This window comes from Oncorhynchus gorbuscha, linkage group LG06 (genome assembly GCF_021184085.1).
Source record: "Oncorhynchus gorbuscha isolate QuinsamMale2020 ecotype Even-year linkage group LG06, OgorEven_v1.0, whole genome shotgun sequence".
Classification (NCBI taxonomy): Eukaryota; Metazoa; Chordata; class Actinopteri; order Salmoniformes; family Salmonidae; genus Oncorhynchus; species Oncorhynchus gorbuscha.
In genome coordinates, this window is record NC_060178.1 from 52,150,716 (window position 1) to 52,178,413 (window position 27,698).

The window sequence follows — 27,698 nt, forward strand, 5'->3', positions numbered from 1 at the left end:
TCAGGGCCAAGAAGTCGAGGGACTGGAGGGAGGCATGGGCTGAGATGAACTCTGCCTCTTATTAGGTTCTTTCCCTCTTTCTATCCCTCTCTCTCCCCCTCCCTCTCTCACTCTCTCGCTCTCTCTTCTCTCTATCGTTCCGTTCCTGCTCCCAGCTGTTCCTATTCCCCTAATCAATCATTTAGTCTTCCCACACCTGTTCCCGATCCTTTTCCCTGATTAGAGTCCCTATTTCTCTCCTTGTTTTCCGTTCCTGCCCTGTCGGATCCTTGTCTATAATTCACAGTGCTGTGTCTATGTATTGCCCTGTCGTGTCGTGTTTCCCTCAGATGCTGCGTGGTGAGCAGGTGTCTGAGTCTGCTAGGTTCAAGTGCCTTCCCGAGGCAACCTGCAGTTCTTGATCAAGTCTCCAGTCTGTTCTCGTCTTTACGAGTAGTATTATGCCTTTTGTTTTGTAAAGTATCTTTACTGGATTAAAAACTCTGTTTTCGCCAAGTCGCTTTTGGGTCCTCATTCACCTGCATAACAGAAATGTGGCAAAAGGTCGCAAAGTTCAAGGGGGCCGAATACTTTCGCAAGGCACTGTACATCTAGGGTTACTATATCTAACTTTAACCCATTGTATAAGAGATTCTCCAAAATTGAAATATTCCAGGTATTTTCAGTGCATTCGGAAAGTATTCCGACCACTTTTTCCACATTTTGTTAGGTTACAGTCTTATTCTAAAATGGCTTAAATAATTTCCCCCCTAATCAATCTACACACAATACCCCAAAATGACAAACCTAAAACAGGTTTTTAGACATTTTTGCTAATAATAAATTAAAAAATATATATTATTAGCAAAAATGTCTAAAAACCTGTTTTAGCTTTGTCAATAAATTTAAATTAAAAAATATATATTATTTACATCAATTTTCAGACCCTTTGCTATGAGACTTGAAATTGAACTCGGGTGCATCCTGTTTCCATTGATCATCCTTGATGTTTCTACAACTTCATTGGAGTCCGCCTGTGGTCAATTCATTTGATTGGACATGATTTGGAAAGGCACACACCTGTCTATAAGGTTCCACAGCTGACAGTGCATGTCAGAGCAAAAACCAAGCCATGAGGTCGAAGGAATTGTCTGTAGAGCTCCGAAACAGGATTGTGTCGAGGCACAGATCTGGGGAAGGGTACCAAAAAATGTCTGCAGCATTGAAACTCCCTAAGAACTCGGTGGCCTCCATCATGCTTAAATGGAAGACGTTTGGAACTACCAAGACTCTTCCTAGAGCTGGCCACCCGGCCAAATTGAGCAATTGGGGTAGAAGGACCTTGGTCACGGAGGTGACCAAGAAACCAATGTTCACTCTGACAGAGCTCCAGAGTTCCCCTGTGCAGATGGGAGAACCTTCCAGATGGACAATCATCTCTGCAGCACCCCACCAATCAGGCCTTTATGGTAGAGTACCAGACGGAAACCAGTCCTCAGTAAAAGGCACATGACAGCCCACTTGAAGTTTGCCAAAAGGCACCTAAAGACTCTCAGACCATGAGAAAGCAGATTCTCTGGTCTGTTGAAACCAATATTGAACTCTCTGGCCTGAATTCCAAGCATCACGTCTGGAGGAAACCTGGCATCATGCCTACGGTAAAGCATGGTGGTGGCAGCATCATGCTGTGAGGATGTTTTTCAGCGGCAGGGAGTGGGAGACTAGTCAGGATCGAGGGAAAGATGAATGGAGCAAAGTACAGAGAGATCCTTGATGAAAACCTGCTGCAGAGCGTTCAGGACCTTTTCCAACAGGACAATGATCCTTAGCACACAGCCAAGACAACGCATGAGTGGCTTCGGGACAAGTCTTTGAATGTTGAGTGGCCCAGCTAGAGCCCGGACTTGAACCCGATTGAACATCTCTGGAGAGACCTGAAAATAGCTGTGCAGAGATGCTCCCCATACAACCTGACAGAGCTTGAGAGGATCTGCAGAGAAGAATAGGAGAAACTCCCCAAATACAGGTGTTTCAAGTTTGTAGCGTCATACCCAAGAAGACTTGGAGCTGTAATCACTGCCAAAGGTGCTTCAACAAAGTACTGAGTAAAGGGTCTGAATACTCTTAGCAAGCAAGTAGCAAACCTACATAAGCTACTGGGGAACCCACGCCCACCTAGTTTTTATTTTTCTTCCACCCCAGTAGCCGGACGCCGCTCTGGTCTGGTGGAAGTTTTGCCGCCGTTTCGGCTCTCCACAGCCAACTGGCCGGTGCTGGGCAGGGTTCCATCCCCGACGGGTCTCCCCCTTCCCTGGAGAACGGAGCTTATCTCGACCCAACCAACTAGCCATCGAGGTACGTCACTCGCCGTGGAAGTCGAAGAAGGCGTCCTCTGTCAACAGGGGTCTCCATGGAATTGTTGAGCCCGGAACTGACACAGACCAGACCAGCTTTTCCGCCCTGGATCCAGAGGTTCCGGCGCCTTAGTCAATGGTGATATCTCAAACAAGATCGGACCCGGAGGTACCTGTGTCTTCGCCCTCGGCTCTGTCTTCCTCTCCGGTGGCTTCTACCTTGGGTTCAGATCCCTGACAGCTGACACTGTCGTAGTCCATGTGGGGTCAAACGACATCAGGAGGGTTAGCTCAGAACATCTGAAAGTGGATTTTAAAGAACTGATTTTAGCATTAAAACTGCCAATAATTTCAGGTCCAGTACCATCGTTGGGCCATGGGTGTGAAATATTCAGCAGACTGCTGGCATTACACATCTGGCTAAAAGACTGTAGCTCTGATGGAGTCACTTTTATTGATAACTTTGACACCTTCTGGAAACAGAAGATACTCTACAGGAATGACTGAGTCCATCCAAATCATCTTGGCTCCTGGACTCTGTCCACGTTAAAACAATGACTGGTAAATTATCCAAGACCAGCTCAGTTAATAATGTCGCATCAAATGTACATGATCTTAGGGGCATTGGCAAACACAATGTAATTTATGTATCCCTAATTGCACCAAAAAAACTGTTTATTCTGCAGCTATTGTAAGCAGTAATCATGAGCCTATAAACCAGAGTTACACTGTTAGCACTGAGGCAGTATGCAATAGTAGGAAGACCACTTAGTGCAGGGTGAGCTATATAATCAGCTCCAGTGTAAATAACATGAGTAAGTCTACCTCTGATAGGCTTCCGAGTAAAGCATTAAAAACAATCAAGCAACCCAGAAAGGTGCTAAAAAAAACAGGTCCATGATGTCAATAAATTGCTTGTAACAGATGACATTCATATTCTGACTATCACTGAAACTCACTTAGATAAAACTTTGATAATACAGTGGTAGCAATCCATGGTTATGTCTACCGAAAAGATGCCAATGGAGGCGGTGTTGCGGTCTATATTCAGAACCACATTCCTGTAACGCTTAGAGACTGTCTAATGTTAAATACTGTTGAAGAAATATGGCTACAGGTTCATCTGCCTCACCTAAAGCCCAATCTTATGGAAAGCTGCTATTAGACCACTAATTGCTAACATTCAGTATCTGGATACTATGTGTGAAATACAGACAGTGTGGCGAAGAAGGCGCAGCAGCACCTCTTCAACCTCAGGATGCTGAAGAAATTTGGCTTGTCAACAAAAGCACTCACAAACTTTTACAGATGCACAATCGAGAGCATCCTGTCGGGCTGTATCACCGCCTGGTATGGCAACTGCTCCGCCCACAACCGTAAGGCTCTCCAGAGGGTAGTGAGGTCTGCACAATGCATCACCGGGGGCAAACTACCTGCCCCCCAGGACACCTACACCACCCGATGTCACAGGAAGGCCATAAAGATCATCAAGGACGACAACCACCCGAGCCACTGCCTGTTCACCCCGCTATCATCCAGAAGGTGAGGTCAGTACAGGTGCATCAAAGCAGGGACTGAGAGAATGAAAAACAGCTATCTCAAGGCCATCAGACTGTTAAACAGCCACCACTAACATTGAGTGGCTGCTGCCGACATGCTGACTCCAGCCACTTTAATAATGGAAAAATGTATGTAAAAATGTATCACTAGCCACTTTAAACAATACCACTTTTATGTTTACATACCCTACATTACTCATCTCATATGTATATACTGTACTCTATACCATCTACTGCATCTTGCCTATGCCGTTCTGTACCATCACTCATTCATATATTTTTATGTACACATTCTTCATCCTTTTACACGTGTGTGTGTATAAGGTAGTTGTTGTGGAATTGTTAGGTTACATTACTCGGTTATTACTGCATTGTCGGAACTAGAAGCACAACCATTTCGCTACACTCGCATTAACATCTGCTAACCATGTGTATGTGACAAATAAAATTTGATTTGATTTGACCTTGACTACTGTTCAGTCGTGTGGTCAGGTGCCACAAAAAAGGACTTAGGAAAATTGCAATTGGCTCAGAACAGGGCAGCACAGAGAGCTAATATGAATCATATGCATGTCAATCTCTCGTGGCTGAAAGTGGAGGAGATTTACTTCATCACTACTTTTATTTATGAGGGGTATTGATTGACATGTTGAATGCACCGAGCTGTCTGTCCAAACTACTGGCACACAGCTCGGACACCCATGCATACACCACATGACATGCCACAAGAGGTCTCTTCACAGTCCCCAAGTCCAGAACAGACTATGGGGGCACACAGTACCACATAGAGCCATGACTACATGGAAATCTATTCCACATCAAGTAATGGACGCAGGCAGCAAAATTAGATTTAAAAAACAGTTTAAAAAACACCTTATGGAACAGCGGGGACTGTGAAGCAACACAAACATTGACACACACACACACACACACACACACACACACACACACACACACACACACACACACACACACACACACACACACACACACACACACACACACACACACACACACACACACACACACACACACACACACACACACACACACACTATGACATACGCACTATACATACACGTTGATTTAGTACTGTAGATACAGTGGGGAGAAGTATTTGTATTTGATACTTTGATACACTCCTGTTCTCCACTCATTACCTGTATTAACTGCACCTGTCCACACACTCAATCAAACAGACTCCAACCTCTCCAAAATGGCCAAGACCAGAGAGCTGTGTAAGGGAATCAGGGATAAAATTGTAGACCTGCACAAGGCTGGGATGGGCTACAGGACAATAGGCAAGCAGCTTGGTGAGAAGGCAACAACTGTTGGCGCAATTATTAGAAAATGGAAGAAGTTCAAGATGAAGGTCAATCACTGTCGGTCTGGGCCTCCATGCAAGATCTCACCTCGTGGGGCATCAATGATCACGAGGAAGTTGAGGGATCAGCCCAGAACTACACAGCAGGATCTGGTCAATGGCCTGAAGAGAGCTGGGACCACAGTCTCAAAGAAAACCATTAGTAACACACTACGCCGTCATGGATTAAAATCCTGCAGCGCACGCAAGGTCCCCCTGCTCAAGCCAGCGCATGTCCAGGCCCGTCTGAAGTTTGCCAATGACCATCTGGATGATCCAGAGGAGGAATGGGAGAAGGTCATGTGGTCTGATGAGACAAAAATAGAGCTTTTTGGTCTAAACTCCAATCGCCGTGTTTGGAGTAAGAAGAAGGATGAGTACAACCTCAAGAACACCATCCCAACCGTGAAGCATGGAGGTGGAAACATCATTCTTTGGGGATGCTTTTCTGCAAAGGGGACAGGACGACTGCACCGTATTGAGGGGAGGATGGATGGGGTCATGTATCGTGAGATCTTTGCCAACAACCTCCTTCCCTCAGTAAGAGCATTGAAGATGGGTCGTGGCTGGGTCTTCCAGCATGACAACGACCCGAAACACACAGCCAGGGCAACTAAGGAGTGGCTCCATAAGAAGCATCTCAAGGTCCTGGAGTGGCCTAGCCAGTCTCCAGACCTGAACTGAATAGAAACTCTTTGGAGGGAGCTGAAAGTCCGTATTGCCCAGCGACAGCCACGAAACCTGACGGATCTGGAGAAGGTCTGTATGGAGCTATGAATGCCAGGCTTGGTTTCCCAGATATTTCAGTGTTCTATTGTTTCCAGTACTTGTCTTATATTATCTCCAATGTATTGTGTATGTAAAAAACCTGTCTGATTAGTATGAATAATATCCGACAATACCTTTTTAATTCTATGCGCTATGCATTTGGCAAAAAAAAATGGACTGGATCTTTGTAACGATCCTCTGAGTACATCAAAAAATGGTTTGGTATACCATCCAGCCCAGGAGTTTTTTTCAGACTTAAAGGCTTTAATTACATCAAGAAGGTCCTCTGCTGTAATTTGGCCATCACATGACTCTTTCTGTATAGATATTAATTTTACATTATTAATAGAAAAAAACACAATTATCTATGGTTAGTGGAGATGGAGGAAACAAAAACATATGCTTTAAAGTACTTTGCTTCCTCTTTTTAAATATTGTTTGGTGAATTATGGGTGACAAGTTTGTAACAAGTAAATCATTTTTGGTAAAACTTTTATGTAAACTTTTGACCAACTGGGATTGTGATGAAAGAAATAAAAAGCTGAAATAAATCATTCTCTCTACTATTATTCTGACATTTCACATTCTTAAAATAAAGTGGTGATCCTAACTGACCTAAAACAGGGAATTTGTATTAGGATTAAATATCAGGAATTGTGAAAAACTGAGTTTAAATGTATTTGGCTAAGGTGTATGTAAACTTCAGACTTCAACTGTACGTCTGCTGTTAGAACCAGTAAAGGCAGCTTTATCATTCTTGGGTAGCGGAGTTACTTTTGCTTCCCTCCAGGCCTGAGGACAAAGACTTTCCTCTCGGTTCAGATGAAAGATATGACAGATAGGAGTGGCTATGGAGTCAGCTACCAACATCAGTAGTTTTCCATCTAAGTTGTCAATGCCAGGAGGTTTGTCATTATTATAACAATAATTGTTCCACCTCTCCCACACTAACTTTACAGAATTTGAACTTGCAATGCTTTTCTTTCATTTTTTTAAATGTATTTTTATCCATGAATACGAAGGCTATCTGTTGTTGGCATTTCCTGGCTCCGTTTGCCCACTTTGCCAATGAAGTAAACATTAAAGTAATTTGAAACATTAAATGGTTTTGTGATTAATAAGCCATCTGATTTGATGAAAGATGGAGTATAATTTGTTTTTCTGCCCATAATTTCATTTAAAGTACTGAAGTTTTTCCCATCATTCTTTATATCATTGATCTTGGCTTCATAATACAGTTTCATCTTATTGAGTTTAGTCACAATTTCTCAATTTGCTTTAAGTCAGCCAGTCAGATGTGCAGCCAGACGTATTAGCCACTCCTTTTGCCCCATCTCTTTCAACCATACTGTTTTTCAATTCCTTATCAATCCGTGGAGCTTTGACAGTTCTAACAGTCTGTTTCTTAACAGGTGCATGATTATCAATCATTGGAAGAATCAATACATCAAGTGCAGCGTCTGGATGCTCCTCATTAATCATTTATACAGGCAGACAAATTCTGATATTTTTCCACTAATTGGTATTTTGACCAATCACACCAGAGCATTTTCAGAGCTGATCTGTTGGTTAAAAAAATATATTAATGAAAAAAATATCAGAATTGGGCTGCCTGTCTAAATGCAGCTTATGATGTGCAACAAGCCTGTAAGATGTATGATTTCACTTTTTTATTTTTTTAAAATGTTATTTCACCTTTATTTAACCAGGTAGGCAAGTTGAGAACAAGTTCTCATTTACAATTGCGATAAAGCAAAGCAGTTCGACACATACAACGACACAGAGTTACACATGGAGTAAAACAAACAAACGGTCAATAATACAGTATAAACAAGTCTATATACGATGTGAGCAAATGAGGTGAGATAAGGGAGGTAAAGGCACTGTCTATGGAGATTGAGGTGAGATAAGGGAGGAAAAAGGCACTGTCTATGGAGATTGAGGTGAGATAAGGGAGGTAAAGGCACTGTCTATGGAGATTGAGGTGAGATAAGGGAGGTAAAGGCACTGTCTATGGAGATTGAGGTGAGATAAGGGAGGTAAAGGCACTGTCTATGGAGATTGAGGTGAGATAAGGGAGGTAAAGGCACTGTCTATGGAGATTGAGGTGAGATAAGGGAGGTAAAGGCACTGTCTATGGAGATTGAGGTGAGATAAGGGAGGTAAAGGCACTGTCTATGGAGATTGAGGTGAGATAAGGGAGGAAAAAGACACTGCCTATGGAGATTGAGGTGAGATAAGGGAGGTAAAGGCAAAAAATGTTGCATTTAAAGCGGCTAATATGGTGTTGATTTGATCACAACTTTCACAATAAATGTAAACATTGATAGTGTTAACTAATGGGGAAAACTTTGAGTGAAGTTCAATCTTGTGCTTGTCTGCACACTGATATTTCTTCTGTGCAGCAGTCCTGGGGGGGGGGGCATCGCACCCTGGAGCTTAGTGTTAACATTGGTTATAGGCCTAATAATGATGATTTATTGGTAATTTGAAAACTGTGGTAGACTTAGGTTTGGTCGAAATGACTTTACTTTCATATTTAGGCTATAAGTGAGTTGTTTGTGGGTTTTGTTATCATTCAAAAGGCACAGTGTGATTCTCTATCAAGACCTGAGCTTGTGCTTTTAGCACTCTGTCTTATTTCACACAGTAGGGAATTTGAACAAAAACGTGACAAGAAATGGAAAACAACAAGCTCAATCAAAACCGTCTAACCAATTAGTGTAACACCTATCGCTGTTGATCCTCCCACTTCAGTCGACCCCACTAACATTCAGACACACACATAATAAATGATGTGAGAGAAGCAGCGACCCCATGAACCCAGAGGCCCTTACTGCAGCCCCACGGTGTCCATGGCGACAAAATATAAAGGGGTTGGGACGGAAAGAGACTGCTTACACCCACCGGAAACCATGTCTGCAGCACCAGCAGAAATGAAATTGAACGAATCCAACTTTATATATGTGATCGCTCTAAAATCCCCGCACAAATGTATATTTGGTGCAATGAGAATCGCCCGATATACCCGCTGAACCGCTCGCCGTTATTGGATTCCGTTCGGCGGTTTCGTGAAGCCGAGTAAACATCGTCGAGGTTTGAATGAGAGGAGGCAGCGGTGCAGACCGGTTCCCAATGGTCTTTTAAAAAAAAACCTTCGTCGCCGGGCGTGAAAATACATATCTAAACTAGCAAGTTAAACATGGATCAGTATCACGGGTATTCTTAAGAAATGATCCAGTATTATTTTGTCTTCTCATGTCAGTAACTACAGTAGTTTCAGTCCGATCGATGGTTTCGTTGAAGCTTGACAGTGGCTGATTTCAGGCCTTTCTATCTGGACATTTGACTGGGGAAAGCCGCCCGTACGGGACTTGGCCTGTTTCGCTGCATCAACCGACTCAAATGATGCGTGTTGTGTCGTTGCATTGATTTTTGGATGATCATATCATCTACTTTTAGCATATCATTTTATTTTTTATCCAAACGGTATATTTTTTATGGGATTATCGGTACATTCGAAGCAAATATGTTGAATTGGAAGCGGCTGCTGCGGGTGTCGAACCGCTCATTTTTGGCCTTCATTTTTTTCTTCTCCATGTCTACGACTGGTCTCTACTTCATATATGTGGCTCCTGGAATAGGTGAGTTTATTATCTTAACATGAACACCTAATTTTGTGTCGTTATCCAAGCAAGCTACATTGACATCAACAGGGATGCCATAGACGGTACAGTGGGGATGCTTTCTGACAGTTAATACTGTAGCTTCCTGATAGCCTAGTTAGGTTAGACATTTAGGTTAGACATTTAACTAACGTTAGTTAATTGGATTAGCTATCCATCAGATCCGCATGCCTACAGCAGTATTCCTGTGTATATTAAGACACAGTGGAGCCGGAGGGAGATATCGGAAAACATACCTCAACCCTGGGATGAGAAATGCCTCCGAACTGTCCCATTACATCAACTATCACACTGATTAGATTGGACGAATAATTTAATTTAGTCTTTCAGTCTTCGTGGTGTAACAGTTGTGATAATTGGACAATTGGGAGTACAACGTATTTCTCATCCCTGGGTTGAGGTAGGTTTGTCGTGTCCCCGGTGTCGTAATATACACCGGAATGTTGTCCGACCTTGTTAAGCTGTAAGGAAGCCGGTTAGATCTGCTGGATAAGAAAGCTAATCGTCCAGGGATCAGTTTACAATTGATTAGGCTTAACTAGTGAACCGATTATTTATCACCGCCTTTCCTTCCCGTTCTCTGCTGCCAATGACTGGAACGAATTGCAAAAATCGCTGAAGCTGGAGACTTGTATCTCCCTCACTAATTTTAAATATATGCTACCCGAGCATCTAACTGATCGCTGCAGCTGTACATAGCCCATCCAATATTACTACCTCATCCCCATATTGTTGTATTTACTTTTCTGCTCTTTTGCACACCAGTATTTCTACTTGCACATCATCTGCACATCTATCACTCCAGTGTTAATTAGCTCAATTGTAAGTACTTGCTACTATGGCCTATTTAAATAAAGGTGATATCATGTTTGTTTTTATTTTAAAAAACGTGACGTTATATTGAGCTGCCATCTGGTTGCTGTAATGTTAGTCAACATTGAACAATCATGCGCTGTCTCTTCTACAAAGTGTGTCCTCACTCAGAAACAAGCCATCTACTAACAATGTAAGTCGCTCTGGATAAGAGCGTCTGCTAAATGACTTAAATGTAATGTAATGTAATAATGTAGTAAACAAGCTAGTTTAACTAATTGAGTTATTAATTTTCTTACACAGATTTCAGAAAGGAAAGGATTTAACTGATTATTCACTAGGTCTAACTTAGTAAATTTACACAAAAGCAGCAATCTCGTATGAATATCTGCCATGCTGTTGAACCATGCCATGGTGGGAAGGGATATGGAGTTGCTGACAGAGCCAGCCACATAATCAACACTGATAACCACCTAGTTGTGTGGTTTAGTAGCTAGGTAGTGTACATCTGATAGGCCTATATGTATATTCACATTAACCGAGTGAGCAAGGTAACCTAGATGAAGATCCATGTTTATGCCATTAATCCAATCAGCCAATGTTTAGTAAGATGGCAAATATGCCAGCTTTTCCCAAGTAAGTCGTGTCTTGAAACAGTTTGTTTCTTTGCTGAGCATATTAGTAGTCCCAGGGGTGAAATCCCTACAGCATATCAGCAGCTAAAAGGAATTGGGCCTTTGTCTGAAGCAACACAGGAAAAGGGTGTTTAATTTACACATGGTTAACCAGCTGTTAGGCTTATATCTGTAGTTACAACGCTGTCACTGCGAATGCTACAGTGTTTTGGCTACTGCTAGACCATCATGCTATCGACATAGTGCTGTTCAAAGGAGGCTGGTGGGAGGAGTTATTAGGAGGATGGGCTCATTGTAATGGCTGGAATAGAATCAGTGGAACTGTATCAAACACATCAAAAACATGTAAACCACATGTTTGACTCGGTTCCATTCATTTTTGTCCAGCCATTACAATGAGGAAGTACTCTGATAGCTCCTCCCACCAGCTGCCACTAGTGCTGATATAATATACAATATTCTGCAGCACTATTTTGAACAGGACAACACAAGACAGCCAGGCGACTATCCTGGTCCCAGATTTGTTTGTGCTGTTCAGCCAACTCATATGTTCTACAATAATAACGGTAAGACTGTAATAATAATTTATTGAATGCATTAACAGAAATTACCCTTACCGAACAGACATTGTATATTAGAAATCATGTTTACCAACAGTAAATGTACTGCTGGTAATACTGGTGTTAACATCCCCACGGCCTCTGCAATGGATTAGTCCACTCAGACAGGTGTGAATCAGACAAGTGTCTCCTGTGCCATAAATCATTTTAATATTTTCCACTGCTCCAAAAAAAACTAGGTTGACCAAAAGCCTAACGACCAAACAATCGACTACTGTATATACAATAGTATGTGGACACCCCTGTAAATGAGTGGATTCGGCTATTTGAACCACTTCCATTACTGACAGGTGTATAAAATCGAACACACCGCCATGCAATCTCCATCGACAAAGATTTGTAGTAGAGAGGCCTTACTGAAAAGCTCAGTGACTTTCAACGTGGCACCGTCATAGGATGCCTCCTTTCCAACAAGTCCGTTTCTTCACATTTCTGCCTGTTAATTGGGATCTTAATGAAATGGTTTTCCATGGCCGAGTAGCTGCAAACAAGCCTAAGATCACCATACACAATGCCAAGCGTTGGCTGGAGTGGTGTAAAGCTCGCTGCCATTGGACTCTGGCTCATTGGAAACAATTTCTCTAGAGTGATGAGTCACGCTCCACAATTTTCAGTCCGACAGACGAATCTGGGTTTGGAGGATGCCAGGAGAATGCTACCTGTCTGAATGCATCGTGTCAACTGAAGTTTAGTGGAGGAATAAAAGTCTGGAGCTGTTTTTCATGGTTCGGGCTAGGCCCTTTAGTTCCAGTGTAGGGAGATCTTAACACTACAGCATACAATGTCATTTTAAACGATTCTGTGCTTCCAACTTTTGTGGCAACAGTTTGCAGAAAGCCCTTTCCTGTTTCTGCATGACGATACCCCTGTGTGAGGTCCATACAGAAATGGTTTGTCTAGATCTGTGTGGAAGAACTTGCCTGGCCTGCACAAAGCCCTGACCTCAACCCAATCGAACACCTTTGGGATGAATTGGAAAGCCGCCTGCGAGCCAGGTCTAATTGCTCGACCACACTAATGCTTTTGTGGCTGAATGGAAGTCCCTGCAGCAATGTTCCAACATCCAGTGGAAAGCCTCCCAGAAGAGTAGTTGCTGTTATAGCACCAAAGTGGGGACCAACTCCATATTAATGCCCATTATTATTTTTTTTTTTATGAGATGCTCGGCAAACACGTGTCCACATACTTTTGGTCTTGTAGTGTATTTATGTAGTTGGTGCTGTGTATTAACTAATATACACTGCTCAAAAAAATAAAGGGAACACTTAAACAACACAAAAAATGGAATAGACAACAGGTGGAAATTATAGGCAATTAGCAAGGCACCCCCAATAAAGGAGTGGTTCTGCAGGTGGTGACCACAGACCACTTCTCAGTTCCTATGCTTCCTGGCTGATGTTTTGGTCACTTTTGAATGCTGGCGGTGCTTTCACTTTAGTGGTAGCATGAGACTGAGTCTACAACCCACACAAGTGGATCAGGTAGTGCAGCTCATCCAGGATGGCACATCAATGCGAGATGTGGCAAGAAGGTTTGCTGTGTCTGTCAGCGTAGTGTCCAGAGCATGGAGGCGCTACCAGGAGACAAGCCAGTATATCAGGAGACGTGGAGGAGGCCGTAGGAGGGCAACAACCCAGCAGCAGGACCGCTACCTCCGCCTTTGTGCAAGGAGGAGCAGGAGGAGCACTGCCAGAGCCCTGCAAAATGACCTCCAGCAGGCCACAAATGTGCATGTGTCTGCTCAAACGGTCAGAAACAGACTCCATGAGGGTGGTGAGGGCCCAATGTCCACAGGTGGGGGTTGTGCTTACAGTCTGACACCGTGCAGGACGTTTGGCATTTGCCAGAGAACACCAAGATTGGCAAATTCGCCACTGGCGCCCTGTGCTCTTCACAGATGAAAGCAGGTTCACACTGAGCACATGTGATAGACGTGACAGACTCTGGAGACGCCGTGGAGAACATTCTGCTGCCTGCAACCTCTTCCAGCATGACCGGTTTGGCAGTGGGTCAGTCATGGAGTGGGGTGACATTTCTTTGGGGGGCCGCACAGCACTTCATGTGCTCGCCAGAGGTAGCATGAGTGCCATTAGGTCCCGAGATGAGATCCTCAGACCCATTGTGAGACCATATGCTGGTGCGGTTGGCCCTGCGTTCCTCCTAATGCAAGACAATGCTAGACCTCATGTGGCTTGAGTTTGTCAGCAGTTCCTGCAAGAGTAAGGCATTGATGCTATGGACGGGCCCGCCTGTTCCCCAAACCTGAATCCAATTGAGCACATCTGGGACATCATGTCTCGCTCCATCCACCAACGCCACATTGCACCACAGACTGTCCAGGAGTTGGCAGATGCTTTAATTCATGTCTGGGAGGAGATCCCTCAGGAGACATTACACTACATTTAAGTCATTTAGCAGACGCTCTTCCATCCGCCACCTCATCAGGAGCATGCCCAGGCGTAGTAGGGAGGTCATACAGGCACGTGGAGGCCACACACACTACCGAGCCTCATTTTGACTTGTTTTAAGGACATTACATCAAAGTTGGATCAGCCTGTAATGTGGTTTTCCACTTTAATTTTGAGTGTGACTCCAAATCCAGACCTCCATGTGTTGATAAATTTGATTTCCATTGATCATTTTTGTGTGATTTTTGTTGTCAGCACATTCAACTATGTAAAGAAAAAAGTATTTACTAAGAATATTTCATTCATTCAGATCTAGGATGTGTTATTTTAATGTTCCCTTTATTTTTTGAGCAGTGTATATGGGTTTTAACTAGGGACGCAAGATATATCGGTGAGCATTTTTAGGAATCGGACGGTTTTAGCTAAAAATGCCAACATCGCATCGGCCCGATGTCTAGTTTAACGCTGATGTGCATACGTACAGTGGGGCAAAAAAGTATTTAGTCAGCCACCAATTGTGCAAGTTCTCCCACATAAAAATATGAGCAAGGCCTGTAATTTTCATCATAGGTACACTTCAACTATGACCGACAAAATGGAAGAAAAAAAAAATCCTGAATCACATTTGTAGGATTTTTTTATGAATTTATTGGCAAATTATGGTCGAAGTATTTGGTCAATAACAAAAGTTTATCTCAATACTTTGTCATTGCCAACAAAGGGTATATAACAGAGGTAAAATGTTTTCTGTAAGTCTTAACAAGGTTTTCACACTGTTGCTGGTATTTTGCCCCATTCCTCCATGCAGATCTCCTCTAGAGCAGTGATGTTTTGGGGCTGTTGCTGGGCAACACGGACTTTCAACTCCAAAGATTTTCTATGGGGTTGAGATCTGGAGACTGGCTAGGCCACTCCAGGACCTTGAAATGCTTCTTACGAAGCTACTCCTTCGTTGCCCGGGCGGTGTGTTTGGGATCATTGTCATGCTGAAAGACCCAGCCACGTTTCCTATTCAATGCCCTTGCTGATGGTAGGCTTTGTTCCTTTGGTCCCAGCTCTCTGCAGGTCATTCACTATTTCCCCCCCGTGTGGTTCTGGGATTTTTGCTCACCGTTCTTGTGATCTTTTTGACCCCACGGGGTGAGATCTTGCGTGGAGCACGAGATCGAGGGAGATTATCAGTGGTCTTGTATGTCTTCCATTTCCGAATAATTGCTCCCACAGTTGATTTCTTCAAACCAAGCTGCTTACCTATTGCAGATTCAGTATTCCCAGCCTGGTGCAGGTCTACAATTTTGTTTCTGGTGTCCTTTGACAGCTCTTTGGCCATAGTGGTGTTTGGAGTGTGACTGTTTGAGGTTGTGGACAGGTGTCTTTTATACTAATAACAAGTTCAAATAGGTGCCATTAATACAGGTAACGAGTGGAGGACACAGGAGCCTCTTAAATAAGTTGTTACAGGTCTGTGAGAGCCAGAAATCTTGCTTGTTTGTTATTGACCAACTACTTATTTTCCACCATAATTTGCAAATTCATAAAAAATCCTACAATGTGATTTTCTGGATTTTCTGGAAGTGTACCTATGATGAAAATTACAGGCCTCTCTCATATTTTTGTGGGAGAACTTGCACAATTGGTGGCTGACTAAATACTTTTTTGCCCCACTGTATATAATGTAAGTGATGACGTAATGACGCCACTAAAAATACAACGCTACACAGAACAAAAGCAGAATTACTAAGCGCATTCTTCCAACAACTAAACAAGTTGAGCAGTCATTTTGAAAGAGTAAGAACATTTCAGCAAGACAACTCATGTGAAACCCATTAACGCCAAGATAATGGAATTCATAATGCCAAGGGTGTCACGACTGACATTTGGACCGGCGACGTCAGCCCCATGAGCATGCCAAGTATGATGGCACAGTGGGTGACAAGGATTACGTACTGAGGAAAACCGTATTGCATGCTCAAGAATGTGCTGGTTACCATACCGCTGCTGCCATTTCAATGGAGTTTGAGAGCATGTTTGAAACTTGGAGACATGAACACACTCCTAGCGCCATTCGAACAACTGACTCGAGAAATAAACTAATCAACTGTATCTGCAGCAGGCTTGATTTCGTTTGTCATGGCATTGAAACGCCTGCTCAACAAAACTGCGTAACTTAGAAATGTACTCGATGCTGTGAACAAGCGATTCGGTGGTGTTCTCTCTGAGCCTCTTTACTGTGCTCGATGCTAGGTACAAGGACCGCTACTTCGATGCAGACAAACAGGGTTTACGTGAAATGTTACATACACAGCTGGACAAGAAGGAAACGGATTCAGTGCTCCCCGAGGAAGAGAGGCCACGGACAGACTGTAACTTCACTGCTTGACAGGTATGATGAAATCCTGGTTGAGAATGAAACGACGGAACAAATTAACAACGAAACAGCAAGTAAGTGAAATAAATGGGTTTGGATTGTTTTGCTGGTATTTTATTAGGATCCCCATTGGCTGTTGGTAAAGCAGCAGTTACTCTTCCTGGAGTCCACGCAAAACATGAAAAACAATACAGAATGACATTAATACAGAATATCATTAGACAAGAACAGCTCAAGAACAGAACTACATAAAAAAAATTCAAAGGCACACGTAGCCTACATACAACGCATACACGCAAACTATCTAGGTCAAATAGGGGAGAAGCGTTGTGCCGTGAGGTGTTGCTTTCTCTGTTTTTTGAATCCAGGTTTTCTGTTTATTTGAGCAATATGAGATGTAAGGAAGTTCCATGCAATAAGGGCTCTATATAACGCTGTACGTTTTTCTTGAATTTGTTCTGGACTTAAGGACTATGAAAAGACCCCTGGTGGCATGTCTGGTGGATTAAGTGTCTGTCAGAGCTGTGTGTAAGTTGACTATGCAAACGATTTGGGATTTTCAACATATTAATGTTTCTTGCAGTCAGTACTCTGTTCTGGGCCCGCTGCAGCTTAACTAGGTCGTTCCTTGCAGCACTGGACCACACGAATGGACAATAATCATACTTTGTTTAATGCCAGTGGCAGGTCATTGGTAAAAAAATAGAAAAGAGGGCCTAGAGAGCTGCCCTGCGGTACACCACACTTTACATGTTTGACATTAGAGACGCTTCCATTAAAGAAAACTGAGTTCTATTAGATGGATAGCTCTGATCCACGATATGGTAGAGGTTGAAAAGCCATAAAACATTTGATTTCAACAGCAGTTTATGGTTAATAATATCAAAGGCTGCACTGAAATCTAACAGTACAGCTCCCACAATCTTCTTACTATCAATGTCTTTCAACCAATCAATAGTCATTTGTGTCTGTGCAGTACATGTTGAGTGCCCTTCTTGAAAAGCACGCTGAAAGTCTGTTAATTTGGTTACAGAGAAATAACATTTTATTTGGTCAAACACATTTTTTCCCAACAGTTTGCTAAGAGTTGGCTGCAAGCTTAAAGGTCTGCTGTTAGAACCAGTAAAGGCCGCTTTACCACTCTTGGGTAGCATCATTACTTTGGCGTCCCTCCAGGCCTGAGGACAAATACTTTTCTTTAGGCTCAGATGAAAAATATGACAGATAGGAGTGGCTGTAGAGTCAGCCACCATCCTCAGTAGCTTTCCTTCTAAGGTGTCAATGCCAGAAGGTTTGTCATTATTGATTGTTAACAATAATTGTTCCACCTCTCCCACACTAACTTTACAAAATTCAAACTTGCACTGCTTCCAATATTAGTTTTTTTTAATGCATGATATAAATGCTCACTGTTTTTCATGGGCATTTCCTGCCTACGTTTGCCCACTTTGCCACTGAAATAATCATTAGAATAATTGGCAACATCAAATGGTTTTGTGATGAATAATCCATCTGATTCGATGAAAGATGGAATTGAATTCGTCTTTCTGCCCATAATTTAATTTAAACTACTGATTTTTTTTCTTCTCCATTATTCTTGATATCTTTGATCTTGGCTTCATAATAAAGTTTCTTTTTGTGGAGTTTAGTCTTATAATTTCTCAATTTCCATTAAGTAAGCCAGTCAGATGTACAGCCAGGCTTATTAGCCAATCATTTTGCCCCATCTCTTTCAACCATACAGTTTTTCAGTTCCTCATAAATCCATGGAGCCTTAAGTTCTAACAGTCAGTATCTTAACAGGTACATGTTTATTAATAATTGGAAGAAGCAATTTCATAAATTCAACATGTGCAGCTTCTGGATGCTCCTCATTAATCACATCAGACCAACAAATAGTTTTAACATCATCCACGTAAGAGTCGCAGCAAAATCTTTTGTATGATCTCTTGTACACTTTTAGGCCCAGCTGTTGGAACTTTGGCTTTCCTGGATATAGCCACTATATTGTGATCACTGCATCCAACAGGTACGGATATACAGTAGAAGTCGGAAGTTTACATACACTTATGTTAGTCATTAATACTCATTTTTCTACCACTCCACAAATTTCTTGTTATCAAACTATAGTTTTGGCAAGTCGGTTAGGACATCTACTTTGCATGACACAAGTAATTTTTCCAACAATTGTTTACAGATTATTTTACTTCTAAATCATTGTCACAATTCGTGTGGGTCAGAAGTTTACATACACTAAGTTGACTGTGCCTTTAAACAGCTTGGAAAATTCCAGAAAATGATGTCATGGCTTTAGAAGCTTTTGATAGGCTAATTGACATTTGTGTCAATTGGAGTTGTACCTGTGGATGTATTTCAAGGCCTACCTTCCAACTCGGCCACTCCAGTGTTTTCCATTAATTCTTTTCAACATTCTTCAAGCTCTGTCAAGTTGGTTGTTGATCATTGCTAGACAGCCATTTTCAAGTCTTGCCATAGATTTTCAAGTAGATTTAGTAGTTATATAGTTATAGCCGATGCTGACATGAAGAATGTGCCTGAAAATCCACACTTTAATGAGACTTAATTACACGTGTGTGTGTTTGTGTACAGTTGAAGGCGGAAGTTTACATATACCTTAGCTAAATACCTTTAAACTCAGTTTCACAATTCCTGACATTTAATCCTAGTAAAAATTCCCTGTCTTAGGTCAGTTAGGATCGCCACTTTATTTTAAGAATGTGAAATATCAGAATAATAGTAAGAATTATTTATTTATTTCATCACATTCCCAGTGGGTCAGAAGTTTACATACACTCAATTAGTATTTGATAGCTTTGCCTTTAATAACTTGGGTGAATTTTGGCCCATTCCTCCTGACAGAGCTGGTGTAACTGAGTCAGGATTGTAGGCCTCCTTGCTCGCACATGCTTTTTCAGTTCTGCCCACACATTTTCGATGGGACTAAGGTAAGGGCTTTGTGATGGCCACTCCAATACCTTGACTTTTCTGTCCTTAACTTCACTAGGGTAGGGGGCAGCATTCAGATTTTTGGATGAAAAGATTGCCCAAATTAAACTTCCTGCTACTCAGTCCCAGAAGATAGGATATGCATATAATTAGTAGATTTAGATAGAAAACGCTAAAGTTCCCAAAACAGTTAAAATAATGTCTGTGAGTATAACAGAACTGATATGGCAGGTGAAAATCCAACCAGGAAGTACTATTATTTTGAAAGGCTGTTTTTCCATTGAAAGCCCATCCATCATACAAAGACTTAGGACCCAGTTCACGAGCTCTGTGCGTTCCTCAAGATGTGACCAGTCTTTAGGCATTGTTTCAGGCTTTTACTCTGAAAAATGAGGGAGATGCACCACTTTCAATCAGTGGCCAGTGGAAAACTCCATTTATCAGCCATACGCCCTGATGGTGAACGCACCTTTCTTGTTTCTCCTTTCCTATTGACGAAGCTTTTGTCCAGTTGAAATATTATTTATTATTTATGACAAAAACAACTGGAGGATTGATTAACAAGGTATAGGGGGCAGTATTTTCACTTTTATAAATAGCGTGTCCAATTTCAACTTCCTGCTACTCATGCCAATAATATAAGATATGCATATTATTAGTAGATTTGGATAGAAAACACTCTGAAGTTTCTAAAACTGTTTGAATCATGTCTGAGTTTAACAAGAAATTTGTTGAGTGGTTGAAAAAGTGAGTTTTAATGACTCCAACCTAATGTAAACTTCCGACTTCGACTGTATATGTATCTCTATCTCAGCAACAAAAAGAAACGTGGCCAGAAACAAAGCACTTTCTTCTGAAACTCGTCAGTCTATTCTTGTTTTGAGAAATGAAGGCTATACCATGCATGAAATTGCCAAGAAACTGAAGATCTCGTACAACACTGTGTACTACTTCCTTTACAGAACAGCGTGTACTGGCCCCGGTACACACTTGAGCAAGAGGACAAGTACATTAGTGTATATTTTGAGTCATCAACTGGCAGCTTCCTTAAATAGTACCCGTAAAACACCAGTCTCAACGTCAACAGTGAAAAGGCGACTCCAGGATGCTGGCCTTCTATGCGGAGTTTCAAAGAAAAAGACTCGGACTGTCCAATAAAAAGAAAACATTAAGATGGGAAAAAGAGCAGACACTGGACAGAGGATCTCTGCCTAGAAGGCCAGCATCCCGGAGTTGCCTCTTCACTGTTGACTTTGAGACTGTTTTTTTTTTGTTGTGTTAATATTTTCAGTCTGGAACCTTTCTGTTTAGGGGGGTGATAGCCTAGTCTAACCACTTTTAAACGGCACTAGCAGTTCGCAAAGTAGCTTAGGAGAATAGTAGACTGGACGCAATTATTCCAAAACTGCAGCTCATTGTTGGAACATGTATTTTCCTACTTTAATCACTTTGAATTTGTGATACAACTTGTCATTTTGCTAGGAATGTAAATTGTGTATCCCACAGTTTTCCTAGTCTGTTATTTCTGTAGGTCTAACAGGAGCTTGTGTGTGCACTCAGCACAGGTGTGTAGAGGGAGCGGTCAGAACACGTATTAGTGAGTGTGGCATTGAGGAGGAAGGGAATTTAGGGAAAAGTGATGTTTGGTTTCTTTTTTGTTGTGTCCCGCAAAAGCACATGTAATGGAACAAAACTTTATTTTTATTTTTCGGGACACAAAGCCCATCTACCAAGTAGTTTTACTGTATTTTCATTTTTTTTTTAAATCTCTGGTTAAAAATGTTGTTTTGAGTACTGGAACAGACATTTATTTGCGTTCTAAGTTGAAATAACATTGCCTTGTAATTCCGTTACCAAAAGACCACGTATCTTTATGATATTTTCTCTTCTCTTCGTCGTGAGGGACGATACTGAAAGTTCACAGAAGTAGCAAGTTAAGGTAGACCTACCAATTTAGTGTTTTTACTGATATCAAGTTTGTTTTAAGTGATTAAAACCTGTAATGCTGTTACTGTAATTGAATTATGGAAAATGTGTAATGTAATTACTGCAATTAAGCTACAATGGGAAATCCTAGTACTGACAAAACACAGTTGGGTCACCTGCTACTGTCCTGCCTTCCACTAGCACACTTATGTTCAGCTCATAATGTTTTTTTTTCTTCTCTTTTTGTGGTCAAAGCAAAACTGAAATAGTCTGGACAACCTCACACTTCCTCTCGCTCTGACGCTCTCTCTCGAATGTCTCCTGGCTCTTACTGACACCTACCATGACGCGTACCACCTATCCTCTTTCCGTTTACTGTAACAAGCATCCTCACCCACTGAGCACTGACCAACATCAAATGATATTAGTCACATGCGCTGAATACAACCGGTGTAGACCTTACAGTGAAATGCTTACTTACGAGCCCCTAACCAACAATGCAGTTAATAAACAATTTTTAAAAACATCCGAATAAGAAAAAGTAACAAGTAATTAAAGAGCCGCAGTAAAATAACAATAGTGAGACTATATACAGGGGGGTACCGGTACAATGTGTGGGGGCACCGGTTAGCTGAGGTAATATGTACATGTAGGTAGAGTTATTAAAGTGGCTGCGTAGATGATAACAGAGTAGCAGTGGTGTAAAAGAGGGGGCGTGGGCAATAGTCTGGGTAGCCATTTGATTAGATGTTCAGGAGTCTTATGGCTTGGGGGAAGAAGCTGTTTATAAGCCTCTTGGACCTAAACTTGGCGCTCCGGTACCGCTTGCCGTGCCGTAGCAGAGTGAAACCGTCTAACTAGGGTAGCTGGAGTCTTTGACAATTTTTAAAGCCTTCCTCTGACACTGCCTGGTGTAGAGGTCCTGTGTGGCAGGAAGCTTGGCCCCAGTAATGTACTGGGCCGTTCGCACTGCCCTCTGTAGTGCCTTGCGGTCGGAGGCCGAGTAGTTGCCATACAAGGCAGTGATGCAACCGTACTCAACGTCCATGGATGTTGAAATTTGGTCACTCCGCCCTGGCAGGACCAAATCTGAACCAATCATAGATGTCTGTTTCGCAAGTTTGGAAAGTACAATGCAGTAGAGTGCAGAACAGTAGAGTGCAGAACAGTAGAGTGCAGAACAGTAGAGTGCAGAACAGTAGAGTGCAGAACAGTAGAGTGCAGAACAGTAGAGTGCAGAACAGTAGAGTGCAGAACAGTAGAGTGCAGAACAGTAGAGTGCAGAACAGTAGAGTGCAGAACAGTAGAGTGCAGAACAGTAGAGTGCAGAACAGTAGAGTGCAGAACAGTAGAGTGCAGAACAGTAGAGTGCAGAACAGTAGAGTGCAGAACAGTAGAGTGCAGAACAGTAGAGTGCAGAACAGTAGAGTGCAGAACAGTAGAGTGCAGAACAGTAGAGTGCAGAACAGTAGAGTGCAGAACAGTAGAGTGCAGAACAGTAGAGTGCAGAACAGTAGAGTGCAGAACAGTAGAGTGCAGAACAGTAGAGTGCAGAACAGTAGAGTGCAGTATAATGCACTGTACTGTGCTGTACTCTGTGTTCAAGCTTGTGAAACATAGATGTCCGTGATTGGTTTCAGATTGGGTCTGGTCCAGACCAACCAAATGTGGTCTCTTGTATATTTCTACCTTTGTAACTATTCAGGATACATCACAATGAAGAACATTTTTATTCATATCCATAATAATGCTTCTCTATAGTACTGATCAGGGACCCATGATGTTATTCTGTTACTGTATCTAAGTCTACTTCATAACCAGAAATCTATATATATATATATAAAACAAATATATATAACTCAAGGTGTCATGTCATAGCTGACACCACATTCTTTCTTCAGATATCGTTTAATCTTAATTCGGAGCAGATATTCTTTGGAAAATGTGATCTCAAATTATTTTACCATAATTCTGTTACCAGACTTTGCATCTGCACAGTTCTTCCAGTAAAGATTTTTGTTTGTTGAGATTGTTCAAAGCAGTTCTCGTGCATAGAGTTATGCAACAACTATTTTATAAAAGGTTTATTTATTCGTAAACATTTGTAGGCTTTTCATTTCACTTTGACATTATGGAGCATCTTGTGTAGACTAATGATAATCTATCTTCTTTCAATCTGACTTTGTAATACAACAAAATGTGAAAAAAATCCAGGGGTGAATACTTATACCCACTGTACAAATAAACACATTTTAAAATGCTTGAAAAGCAAAACAAACATCAATTAAAGTATGAACGACATGAGTATAGGTTTGAACTTAAGAAGTTTTGAGTAGTGCGATCCTCCAACACATGGCGAGACAGTCTGGCACAAGGCTTGAGCAGAGGGAGGTTCAGATGGTCAACAGGAGGAGCTGAGCAGCCAGAGCAGGTCTTCTGGGTGGGGGCAGGTACAGAACTACCAAAATAAAGGAAACACCAACGTTAGGTCTGAATAGGGTATTGGGCCACCACGAGCGAGAACCGCTTCAATGCACCATGGCATAGATTCTACATGTCTGGATCTCTATTGGACGGATCCGACACCATTCTTCCACAAGAAATGTGGTGTTTTTGTTGGCTGCTCCAGATTCTCCCATGGGTTGATATCTGGGGACTGAGACGGCCATTGCATATGGTTTACATCGTTTTTATGCTCATCAAACCGTTCATTGACCACTTGTGCTCTGTGGGGGGGGGCATTGTCAAGGGGGTATAGCCACTATAACCAAAATAATGACCTGCCGAGCATTTTATACATGACCCTAAGCATGATGGGATGTTAATTTACTCAGGAACCACACCTGTGTGAAGCACCTGCTTTCAATATACTTTGTATCCCTCATTTACTCAAGTGTTCCCCTTATTTTGGCAGTTACCTGTCGCTCAAGGCTGTCGCTCTCGCCCTCCACATCTCCACAGCGTAGCTATGTGACACAACTGTCTGAGAACAAAAACAAATTTCAAATGTATGTCCTTCAACCAGTACTCGAAAGATTAGGACTAGATTGTTTTGTTTTTGATAACATCAAAAAGGTAAACCACTGCCAGCTATATGTGTAGTATAGTAGACAGACATGGGAAAATACCATTTAATACAGGTAATATCTGAGAAGGTCAGTCGGTCTGGAGAATGCATTGTCATCCTCTGAGCCGTCGAACACCAGCTTTCTTTTTCATATCCTGTGGAACTCCCATAGGTTATCCTCTGTTTAATATCCCATGTTATTCCTGAGTATCTATTTTTTAATATCAGATGTGTATGTCCAGTATCTGAGACAGTGTCACTATGTAGGCTAACAAGGTGATAATGCTGGATTATATGGTCAATTGGTCAGTCATTATTAGTCAGATATGGTCAGCACAGAGAGCGTGGTGTATGATGTCACACACACACACACACCTTCTCATCGGGAGTGTGTGTCTGTGTGACAGTGGACTGTGCTTTTGCATTGCTTTACATAAGTGTGGTACCACCCAAGTTGTGGTGAAAGGGCACAGCACTGACCCTGATATGCAAATGTTAGGTGATTCAAACTCTGAGATTGGCCTACCTGTCCAATCTAATAATTTAATTGAATTGTAATACTCTCTTGTTAAATCTGATTCGGTCTCTAATAACAGTAACAAGGGGATATTTGCTTTATGCTGTTGCTGGGATACAGGCTAGTCAGATATGTTGGTTGAAATCTGGTTATTTAGCCTCAGAAGGCTTCTCAACTAGGCTTCTGTGAATGTATTAGTTGGTAGAGCTGGACAATATGGACAAAATATCATATTACTATTTATTTTTTTAATACATTTGACAGTATGACTATTTAGTTAAATAATACAATGTCTAAATATGCTTTGAGTAGTTCATGACCCAAGGGTGGCAACACACACATTATGTGATTTCAGTGGGGGCTTTCTCCATTTATACTCCCAACAAAAATAAGAAAATTATTTCCACACTGTCATGATATGGGCCAAATCTAGTCCTAGTTTAATTAATTGGTGAACTTTTGGAATCTTGGAAATATAACAATTCTAATTATATAGTAGGCAGGACCTAGAATACATTGTTGTTTGACATGGCAATGAATTAATAAGCCAGGGAGGAATTATTGACAGAGTAGGAACCAAAGTGTTGGTCAGTGTTTCCAGGGGTCCCTAATTAGATATTAGATCACAAGTTTTGTTGGCTCGCAAGCTAAACAACATAATCATGCTTAGCCTATTCCTTTCTGATAAGCATGTTTGTGCAACGGTATCTTATCTAGGCAATAGTACCAGGCAGTATTAGCTAGCTAGTTACGGCTACTCTGACTCTTAGTATATTTAGCAAGCCAGCTAGCTAGCGATTAGCATTAGCGGCTAAGTAATTTTAGCAACACATTGCAAAGAAAAAAACAAAACTAGCAGACAGTAGTTACACAAACGAATAGTGTAATTATATAACACTTTGTTGCATCCATCTGACCATTCAGAATGAACGGCAAGTTGTGAAGCAACTACTATCTCCTGGAGTGTCAGGGCTTGGTGTGGTTAGCAGCATGCAGGAGGATAGGGAGAGAGATGACTCAGTAGAAAATGGGGTAAAAAAATGGTATTCTACACGCCGGAGTTGCACATCACATTTAACAAAGCAAACATTGAAATACCATTATAGAAAGTAAAGTTAAAAACTCATACCGGTCCGTGCATCAGTACCGGTATGTTGGAAAATACGGTATATCGGCCAGACCTATTAGTTGGTGTTTCAGTGTATAAGTGCTTGACCGGTCCTCTGTAATGGTTGATAGATCAGATGGTGTGCGGGGCTGGGAGTGTGTGGTGTCTGTGTGTGAGTTTGGTGCCTGTGTTCGTCATTGATGAGATGGGTGTGTGAGTTGATGAGATGCGTGAGTGTGTAACCTTAGCTGATGTGAAGCTGAAGTGTGTGCGTGCCCTGGCTGTTTTGCTGCAGTAGTGGTAAATGTTAAATGAATCCGAGCCCCTAGCAGCCTCTAGGCTGGGAGTGGGACTGAGACTGCGTCCTGAATAGACACAACTTTTGACTGGGGCCTGTAGGGTGAGGTGCGCTATATAAGCTATAGGTCTCTATTTAGGACGTAGCCAGAGACCGGGATTTCCTGCCGCTTATCTCTCCTCCCTGTGTCTCATCACTGTTAGCTGCTAGGACGGAGTTAAACTGTCCTTTATGGCCAAGAGACTGGGAGAGGGAAAGCTTTAGCTGCTAGGACGGAGTTAAACTGTCCTTTATGGCCAAGAGACTGGGAGAGGGAAAGCTTTAGCTGCTAGGACGGAGTTAAACTGTCCTTTATGGCCAAGCGACTGGGAGAGGGAAAGCTTTTACGCTGACGACATGCGCAGTCAGCAAATTTACTGTTGTGGACTGATACGTGAGGGGGGTGTAATTGAACCAGTCAGACTAAAGTGATTGCACTCTCTTTCCTTTTGTCCCTCTCTTTCCTATGTCTCTCTCCCTCCTTTTCCTCACCCTCCCCTCCCGCTCTCCCTGTCTCAATCCCTCTCTCCAGCCAACACCTACTTCTTCATGGTGCAGGCCCAGGGCATCATGTTGAGGGATAATGTGAGGACCATTGGTCAGATGATCAGACTCTACACCAATAAGAACAGTACTCTCAACGGCACAGGTGAGTTTGGTAGGAGGTGAGCCAGACGGGGTCTCCAATCTTACGAGGGTAGTAGACAAGACAACACTTTAACCAACATGACACGATGGGCAGCCTTTAAATCACAAGATTGGCCCTCGCTCAAATTCTGAAAATCAAAGAAAATGTTATTGTGCACATACACATGGTTAGCAGATGTTAATGAGTGTAGCAAAATGCTTGTGCTTCTGACAGTGCATTAATATCTAATAAGTCATCTTAACAATTCCACAACAACTACCTAATACACACATCTAAAGGGATGAAATCAGAATATGTATAACTATATGGATGAGTGCTGGCTGAGCGCCGTAGGCAAGCTGTAATAGATGGTATAAGATGCTTTATATACTCCTATACAGATGAGCAATGTAAGATGCATTGTTAAAGTGCCATTATTTAAAGTGACTAGTGATCAATTTATTAAAGTGGCCAATGATTTTGAGTCTGTATGTAGACAGCAGCCTCTGAGTTAGTGATTGCTGTTTTACAGTCTGATGGCCTTGAGATGGAAGCTGTTTTTCAGACTCTCGGTCCCAGCTTTGATGCACCTGTA

The 27,698-nt window shown here is 42.0% G+C and overlaps 1 protein-coding gene across 3 annotated transcripts in view; it reads left to right on the forward strand.

Moving 5' to 3' along the window:
• Nucleotides 1-8,866: 8,866 nt before the first annotated feature.
• LOC124038071 (beta-1,4-galactosyltransferase 6-like) overlaps nucleotides 8,867-27,698 on the forward strand; it is a 45,743-nt gene continuing 26,911 nt past the window's right edge. The window contains exons 1-2 of one of the 3 annotated variants that reach the window (XM_046353496.1): nucleotides 8,867-9,667; nucleotides 27,008-27,124. In XM_046353496.1, coding sequence (XP_046209452.1) covers nucleotides 9,463-9,667; nucleotides 27,008-27,124 — 322 coding nt within the window. In that variant the 5' untranslated portion in view covers nucleotides 8,867-9,462. Of the gene's footprint in view, nucleotides 9,668-24,219; nucleotides 24,522-27,007; nucleotides 27,125-27,698 lie in introns of those variants that run through there. The other 2 variants (XM_046353497.1, XM_046353498.1) reach the window with 2 other exon arrangements.